General features: G+C 44.1%; 1 protein-coding gene across 1 annotated transcript; it reads right to left on the bottom strand.

Annotated features, from left to right (window-relative positions):
- Nucleotides 1-1,859: 1,859 nt before the first annotated feature.
- Nucleotides 1,860-6,878, bottom strand: proca1 (protein interacting with cyclin A1). The gene is made up of 4 exons (XM_085965025.1): nt 6,220-6,878; nt 5,256-5,388; nt 4,706-4,840; nt 1,860-3,293 (listed from the first exon to the last, which is right to left on the bottom strand). The coding sequence occupies exons 1-4, from the start codon at nt 6,779-6,781 to the stop codon at nt 2,159-2,161; spliced, it is 1,965 nt and encodes a 654-aa protein (XP_085821151.1). The 5' UTR covers nt 6,782-6,878; the 3' UTR covers nt 1,860-2,158.
- Between the last annotated feature and the right edge of the window lie 2,118 nt (nt 6,879-8,996).

Raw genomic sequence — 8,996 nt, 5'->3', positions numbered from 1 at the left:
CCTATAATGTGCATTATTTAACCACTTCATTGTTAATGTTCTTAAATTTCATTAATATTAGTTACTTTATGTTAGAAATGGTTGTTAAACCATAAAAGGATTTAATTTCCCCTGTATGCTACTTCAGCACACTCATTAAAGTGTTCCGATTAAATTCCTGTCGGTGTTCCTTTAACACAGTTGGTAATCTGTTCAACCCCATGTGTGCTTAAAAGAAAGTGCACAGAGCAAAGTAAGCTTTAATTCTGAGAAAGGTGAGACCTATGGTGCAACATGGCTGAGGATAGCACACCTAGCATGAAATAGTTCATCGTTAACTATGATTTCACAATATATGGGTTGGACAGATCAGAATAGAGGGAAGGCTCTTTTGTTGTGTCTGATTGCCCTCATTATTTGTACTTCTCACATCAGGACTAAGTGAGGCAGGGCAGCTGAATGAACCATTCAAAGAGTTATACTTCCGCGACAGAAGACCCACATGAGCCTCATAAATGCCTGTCGACCATCCTTTGATAAAGTGTTAAATCACATCTTGGTGCTTTTTCCCGCTTTTTTTCATAAGGAACTTTTTTCCTCTTTTTTTTCCAACCAATTTTCATCCTCCTTTTCTGCTCTCAAAGTGTTGACACCTTGCTGGGATATGATTCTACAGTGACCAGCCACTCTCACCCAAGTGGCCACTCCATATGTGGCACTAAGTGTTGCAGGCATACTTGACTGTGAAAGCATCACAGATGAGTCTGATCCTATCTCCACCTGACATTCACACACGTGCACTTCCCTCATGAATTATTAGATTGAGATGTAAAGGGAGATCCCTCACCTAATAGTTTCCACCCTAACCCGGGGCATTGAGACTAACTGTAGCACCACTGAAAATGGCCTGGCATTAAAATTTGAAGTATCATGCACCATATTATGTAAGATTTATAAAGTCATTAAGAGTTCAGTCATAATTTTTTTAATGTATTTCAGAACATATTAATGAAATGAATGTGCATAACACTCTACATAAGAGGTAGGAGCCATTTGGTCCTTCGAGCCTGCTCTGCCATTCAATAAGATCATGGCTGATCTTCTACCTCATCTCCACTTTCCCACCCTATCCCCATATCCCTTGGTTCCCTAAGGATCCAAAAATTTACCGAAATCTGATATATATGGAACCATCATGCTCATATAGTTTCTATTCCAGACTGGTCATAAAGATGGTGAATAGAAGGCTAAAGATCGTGAGAAGCTCTCTGGAGTATACGGGTGTTTTTTCCTTTGAAGATCAACCAACCTCCTTGCAACAACCAGAGAATCACAGAATCACAGAAACCCCACAGTGCAGATAGAGGCCATTTCGGTCCATCGAGCCTGCACCGACACATATCCCACCCAATCCCCGTAACCCCTACACCAACACATATCCCACCCTATCCCTGTAACCCCACGTATTTAATCCCCCTAACACTAAGGTCAATTTATCATAGCCAATCAACCTAACCCGCACATCTTTGGATCAAAATGTTAACAGTTTTTACACGTTGAAAGAAAAAGTGGTAGCAGCTGGAAATTGCTGGCTTCCTACACACAATCTCCAATAGTAAGTTTCACAGCTGATCAGGGCCAGAAACTACAATTCCGTCAATCTGCAAACATTGACATTTCAAACAAGCCATAACACCCATCATAGTAACATTATCTTCATTGATTTGTAAACACAAGACATTACGCCATTACTCTATCAACTTTGTAATTTGTCGAAGCTATTTTTGAGGGAAAGGGATGAATCGTGACGGGAAAGAACGGCAGCTGAATATCTTCAAATGTGCTTCAACTAGAGAAAATGTACTCAGCAACAAAGTGGCTAAAAGGTATTAGATTTATTAAACTTTATAAAGGTTCCTTTCTATGGGGTAGTTGGGTCCATTCATACAAATCATGAACCAACAAATGAACCAAAACACAGTAAGAAACCTCAGTGTATACTTCGAGTCTATTTCAGGAAGCCCACTCTTCTCCATGATATCATTGTAACGGCATGCATACTTTCACCAGTCACAAAGTTTTTATGATTTACGGTATAATTTGTGATTTGGCACATACATGCATTTGGCCCATGCATACTTTAATATGCATGCACATGGAGGTTAAGCTGTAATGCTAGTTAACGAGTACACTGTGAACAACCTTGCTGGGGGCTGTCGGTAACATCAGCTTGTTCTCTTGTTGAGGTCTTTTCATGCTGCCTCCTCCTGCCTTTTCTTTTACGCCGTTGTTTCTTGTTTTTTCTATCTGATGGAGGAGCCGGTTGGTTTGCTTTCAGCTTAGCATTTATCGCCACCTCGTTAAGCTTTTTGTGGATAGTCAAGGGAGTAGATGCCTCCTCTCTGTATTGTCCAGACGTAACCACCGTTAAAACTGAAGTTTCTTTTTTGTTGGAGCGAGAATTGGGACTTTGTTTAGTAGGTGGCGGGGTGAATGTTTCTTCTCTGTAGGACAGATGTGCATCATCTGGCTTGCGCAGTGATTTGGCGGTCAGACCTTCTCTATAAAATTCAGATTTAGGGATCGGTGGAACTGCTAGGGGTGTAAAGCCTTCAGCTCTGTAATGTTGAAATCTGCGATTAGGTTTGGTCACAGCCTCGGTGAAGGTCTGATAAAGCTGAGTGAAGCTGTCCCCTCTGTAAGATTCATCATTCATGACGTCATTAAAAATATCTCCTTTTACTACCAAATCCATAGAATTGTCAAAGAAACGTTGATTAAACTCATTATTATTTCCCGTCTTCTCAATCTCAGTGAAATAGTCCTCCTTGTTATGAATTTTCTTTTCCAGGATTGGCAATATATTAGTTGCCTTGCTGTTTTGGGAACTGAGTTTGGCTTTGCGATTTTTCTTCTTTCCTTTCCCCTTCCTTCCCTTTTTGCCTTTCCTTCTTTTCTTTTTCTTCTTCTTGGCTTTGTCTGATGAAATGCCGGTCTTCTCGTTCGCAGTGCTGCTTGCAGTGCCGGGCACATTGCCGTGGGCAGAGCTCTGAGTGACAGTTGCCATGACTTTAAGGAGGTCTTCTGCTGCATTAAGCACTTGGCCAAGTGTTGACTGTTGGCTTGTAGCTTCCGGTTTAGCGATTCCTGGGGTGGCTGTAAATGATGGGGTGCCGCTTAGCCAAGAAAAGGTTGTTGGGGTGTCTGAGTCAGGATTAGGCTCCACTATTAGCTCATCGATCAAATCTCCTCCATAATCATACAGCACAGAGTCTCTGGGTACAGCAATGAGAACACGATCGTACTTCTTGCACCTTACAAATATGATCAGAAATAATTGAAACCTCTTACATCCTAAATGATTTTATTCACTACACAGAAATCTTCCACAGTATTCCCCCACCATCTGTATAGTTTAATCAGTGCCTGAACCATAGACATATGAAAACTATTAGCTGAAATTTGCTGGTGTATAAAATTAGCAAAATCCCTCCTTTTACAACCACAAACCAGGATTGACATTTCAATTGATTATTGAATTAATATAGTACCATGTTAACTGGCAGTGGTCTGAATGAACCAAATCTTAAGTTACTGTTTGGTCAGTGGCAAGTGGAATTTCAAAATGGAGTTTTAAAAAAAGACGTGCATTTATATAGCGCCTTTCACGACCACCAGACGTCTCAAAGTGCTTTACAGCCAATGAAGTACTTTTGGAGTGTAGTCACTGTTGTAATGTGGGAAACGTGGCAGCCAATTTGCGCACAGCAAGCTCCCACAAACAGCAATGTGATAATGACCAGATAATTTGTTTTGTTATGTTGATTGAGGGAGAAATATTTGCCAGGACACCAGGGATAACTCCCCTACTCTTCTTCAAAATAGTGCCATGGGATCTTTTACATTCACATGAGAAAGCAGATGGGGCCTCGGTTTAGTGTCTCATCCGAAAGACAGTACCTCCGACAGTGCAGCACTCCCTCAGCACTGCACTTGAGTGTCAGCCTAGCTTTATGTGCTCAAGTCCCTGGAGTGGGACTTTGAACTCACAGCCTCCTGACTCAGAGGTGAGGGTGATACCAACTGAGCCACAGCTGACATTGTTTTACCCAAAACTCTTCCCATAATAACCACTAAATGATTTGATATGGGCTATCTATTTTCCATGAGCATCAACAATATGGGGCTTTCATTGTTTCCATACAGCTAAATGCTCAAAGTCTAATTCTGTGTGAATATGTGTAATAGTTTGTTATATACCAACTTAAACTAAGTTGTTGTCTAATTATGAATCGTGTTGCACAGAAAAGAGTACATACTCTTAAGGATCACACCTTAATGTAATTATAGAATAAATGAACAGATTTGCATTGATTATATGGGGGAGAATTTTTCTGTGCCATAGCGGAACAAAATCTTAAGCCTATTTATAAAGAAAAGGGTTATGATTTCATCACACATATGGTACAAAGAAAATCTTGGCTCGCGGTCTATTACCCTTAATAGATCAAAGGCGTTTGCAAAACCAAGGGTTTTGTGCAATATGTTCATGTCTGTCACACTGAATACAGACATTCTTTGAAATGACAGCCCATCACTTTGAAGTTGACTCCATGTGTCATGTGAAATCATTAAATCGAAAGAGCCAAGTACCAGCTATTTCCAGTGTGCAGCCTATGCATTGACTCGCCTGCGTCATTTACAACATTGTTAAAAGTGAACTCACCAGCCGTACCAATACCGTTCAATACAGTGCTCCTCGTAGACCAAGTCAAAGCAGGAGACTGCTAACACATTGAAGAATGCCTGTCCCACAACCCGGGAAGACGTGTCGTTGACTCTTCTTAAGCACTGCTTTAACCTGCGAGGAGAAGGCAGGTGGAGAGTGAGAGAGAGAGCACAGAAAGAGGAAAATCTACAGGTTTACATCTGCAAATTTGTCACTTGACCTGTTTCCTTGATTTTTATCTCCTGCCGTTTCCCCTTCTAACTTAGTCCTTGATTATATATTTTTTAATTATTTGTTTCAAGCTGCAAATAATTTCTCCAATGTTTAATCACACACACACCCCGTCCCCCAAACTACAAGAGCTGTGATAACACCCCAGAGTCCCTATGGATTGCCTTTGCATTCTTTTCCACAATTCCCTGTCAAAAGGTTTTTGGGGTCACAGTCACTTATTTCTCCACTAAAACCCCTCCCAATGACACGTTGTTCCAGTTCCCCAATGAACAGACAGGGGGAAGCACAGAGGGGCCGAATGGCCGCTACCTACTCAGCATCGCAGTCGCAGTGGCTCAGTGTGTGCAGCCTGAAGTTCCTGTGACCGTAGGAATATGCGAAAGGGTGGATCACATGAGCGCAATGATCGTGCTCCCGGCAGCATTTATCTGTTTCTGAAAACTCACCTGGAAAACAAAAGATACAATTCCACGCCTGTTAAAATGTATTTCGGCTCATCAGAAGTGATTAAGAAACTTAACGATGGTCGAATGGTACCAGCCTCACCGCGGGACCTGCAGACAACACTTTCTGAAAATAGTTTTAAACATAGGAGTTTCCGCCCAGATAACAGCTTAATCATTGAAGCATATTAGATTCTGAGGGGGACTGACAGGGTAGATGGTGAGAAGTTGTTTCCCCCCGGCTGGAGAGTCCAAAACTAGGGGGCGTAGTCTCAGGATATTTTAAGACTGAGATGAGGAGGAATTTCTTCACTCAGAGAGTTGTGAATCTTTGGAATTCTCTGCCCCAGAGGGCTGTGGATGCTGAATCGTTGAGTATATTCAAGGCTGGGATAGATTTTTGGACTCTAGGGGAATCAAGGGATATGGGGATCGGGCGGGAAAGTGGAGTTGAGGTTGAAGATCAGCCATGATCTCATTGAATGGTGGAGCAGGCTCGGGGGTGGTATGGCCGACTCCTGCTCCTAATATCTTCTTATGTTCTTAATCTGGGCGGAATCAAACCAAAGGAGCGCAGAAGATCTCGGAATTTTAAACGTAATTGAGTTGCCTCCCTGGCTACTTTATGCTGGAGACTTATTAATGTTATTTTTTTCGCTCTAACGCTTCTGTCCTTGCAAACTGTTTTAAAAGTGAGCGTTTAACTCTTTCAATTCTGTCAAATTACGTTTTGCTATTAAACTATTTGTAGTTCCGTTCTAGATTAAAACTTGTAAATGAAACAACATAACCGCAAAGTATTAATCGGTTTTGGGTTTTTTTTTGTCCAGTTACCCAGATGCTCATAGCTGTCGGCGTTGTTCCCAGCCCCGCACCACAGGGTCCCGGGGTAGGTGAAGCCCCTCTTACTCCTGCGAAGAATCGTCTGTCGGGGGGATCGAGCCCCCGGCCCGGTGTTCCGGGAGGGCCGGCCGGCAGCTACATCTTCTTGGCGAGGAGCCCCTTTCTGGCGCAGTAACGACTGGCAGTCGCCTCTCTCCGTCTGCCAGCGCTCTTTAAGGGCAGTCCTCGGGGTGAAAGCGCCGCCTGGCTGCTGGCTGGACCTGAGCCGGCAGGCGTGCATGAAGGACTGGACCGCGTCCCGTTCGCTTGTGACGGAGCAGCCCAGCACCTGGCCACTGCGCCCCAGCACCGACAGCACCATCTCGCTGCCGTCGGAAATCTGGGCCAAAATCGGTTGCTTTGCCCCGGCCAGGACGCCGGACCTCTTGGCACAGTAGGTGCCGTTCACCAGGTAGTGAACGCCAGCCCTGCCCGTCCCCTGCCAAGCGCCCAGGTCGCAGTTGACCAAGTTTGTATCCGAGGACCACAGCAGCGCCAAGACGAGCGACCACATCGCTGCCGAGTCACTTTCAGCACCACTGGGAAACTGACAGCGCCTGAAGGGTCGCCACAAGCCAGAGCTCCATCTGCTCGGGCGAGTCTGACCGCGAGTTACCTCGCAGAACCCCTTTTAAAGTCGCCGAGTCTCAGCATTTTTTTTATTTGGTGGAAGGGAGGAGTGCTGTGGAGTGATTTCCTTGGCGATCAGAGATCGGATGATGTTTAAGGGACCGATCAGCTTCAGCTTTCTCTGGGATTTATCGAGCGCCTTTTGAACGAAGCATTCTTGGTTTCTGATTTCTTTTTTCTTTGGTTTCTCCCCCCGCGCCCCCCCCGGGAAAAGATACACCCGAGAGAATGTTCTGCCGTGGGAACAAAAGTGACTTAGTTTACATTCAAACTTGTAAAACCTGTTTTTCGTTTAATGGGTGTTTGGCATCTGCTTAAAGTCTTGTTAAGGGCTGGACTTAATTTGGATTTGACAAAATGACACGTCAAATCTATTGAGCTTTTAATAATCCAATCACATCACAAGTACAGCCACGCTAATGTATTTTCTTTATAAATTAGTATAATTATGTACTTTACTCAGTTCACTATCAAACCTGAGAAACAAAAGGACGCTGTGTATATCAGACAGTACAGAGTCTGCGGAACATGCTGTTCTGGGAAAAAATGGAATTGACATTAATATGCTACATTTGGTTAAGCTGAAACACGTTTTGTACTTGACAATTGATAGGCTTGTGCTCTTATAAAAAAGAAAAATAAGTGACATTTAAAATGATCCATATTCAACAGACCAACCAGGGCATCATTTCCCCCAAATCTACCCGAATAATGACTCCTCTTCATTGAGGTAACCCCCCCCAACACTTCATTTTTAAAAATTCATTCATGGGATGTGGGCATCGCTGGCAAGGCCAGCATTTATTGCCCATCCCTAATTGCCCTTGAGAAGGTGGTGGTGAGCCGCCTTCTTGAACCGTTGCAGTCCGTGTGGTGAAGGTGCTCCCACAGTGCTGTTAGGGAGGGAGTTCCAGGATTTTGACCCAGCGACGATGAAGGATCGGTGATATATTTCCAAGTCAGGATAGTGTGTGACTTGGAGGGGAACTTGGAGGTGGTGGTGTTCCCATGCGCCTGCTGCCCTTGTCCTTCTAGGTGGAAGAGGTCGCAGGTTTGGGAGGTGCTGCTGAAGAAGCCTTGGCGAGTTGCTGCAGTGCGTCTTGTAGATGGCGTACACTGCAGCCACGGTGCGCCAATGGTGGAGGCAGTTAGTGTTTAAGGTGATGGATGTGGTGCCGATCAAGCCGGGTGCTTTGTCCTGGCTGGTGTTGAGCTTCCTGAGTGTTGTTGAAGCTGCACTCATCCAGGCAAGCGGAGAGTATTCCATCACACTCTTTACTTGTGCGTTGTAGATGGTGGAAAGGCCTATCTGCTGGGTGGGGACTCTAGGACTAGTGGACATAGTCTAAAAATTAGAGACAGGCCTTTCAGGAATGAAGTATGGGAACACTTCTACATGCAAAAGCTGGTAGAAGTTTGGAACTCACTTTTGCAAATGGCAATTGATGCTAGGTCAATTGTTAATTTTAAATCTGAGATTAATAGATTTTTGTTAACCAAATGTATTAAGGGATATGGGCCAAAGGGGGGTGTCATAAATCGCAACTTCTACAAGAAGTACTACTGAATGGCCAGCTGAGGGCGCCACCCGAGGAGTATAAATACTCAGGCGTGGGCCCACCTTGGCCAGAGACAGTCTGGAAACAGGAAGCTAGTGACTACTAACTAGACCTCCATGTTTTGTTACAAGTCGATTAAAGCCTTGCTTTATGTACAACCAAGTGCGCAGTGAGTCTTTATTACGTCAGCGGGTATATGGAGTTAGCTTACCGATCAGCCATGATCTCATTGAATGGTGGAACTGGCTCAAGGGGCTCAATGGCCTACTCCTGTTCCTATGTTCCTATATCCCACTCCGTATAATCTCATTTGATGCTTCAGTGCAGCACTGATGCTGCCGCTCAGGTGAGATGCTAAACCAAGGCCTTGTCTTCCTGTTCAAATGGGTATATAGGATTCCCATGGTATTCCCAGGGAATTCTCTGGCTGTGTAGTGTTTAGGGATACCCTGAGGATGGAATGGTGCTATTTAAATGCAAGTCTTTCTTTAAGCCCCCCTCCCACCCTTCATAAAGGCACTTTTCACCCCCAATTCACAC

This window comes from Somniosus microcephalus, chromosome 22 (assembly GCF_052327205.1).
Source record: "Somniosus microcephalus isolate GS21.2 chromosome 22, FLI_Smic_1.0, whole genome shotgun sequence".
Classification (NCBI taxonomy): domain Eukaryota; kingdom Metazoa; phylum Chordata; class Chondrichthyes; order Squaliformes; family Somniosidae; genus Somniosus; species Somniosus microcephalus.
The sequence above is the reverse complement of the archived record's forward strand: the minus strand, read 5'-3'. Positions and strand labels throughout refer to the sequence as shown.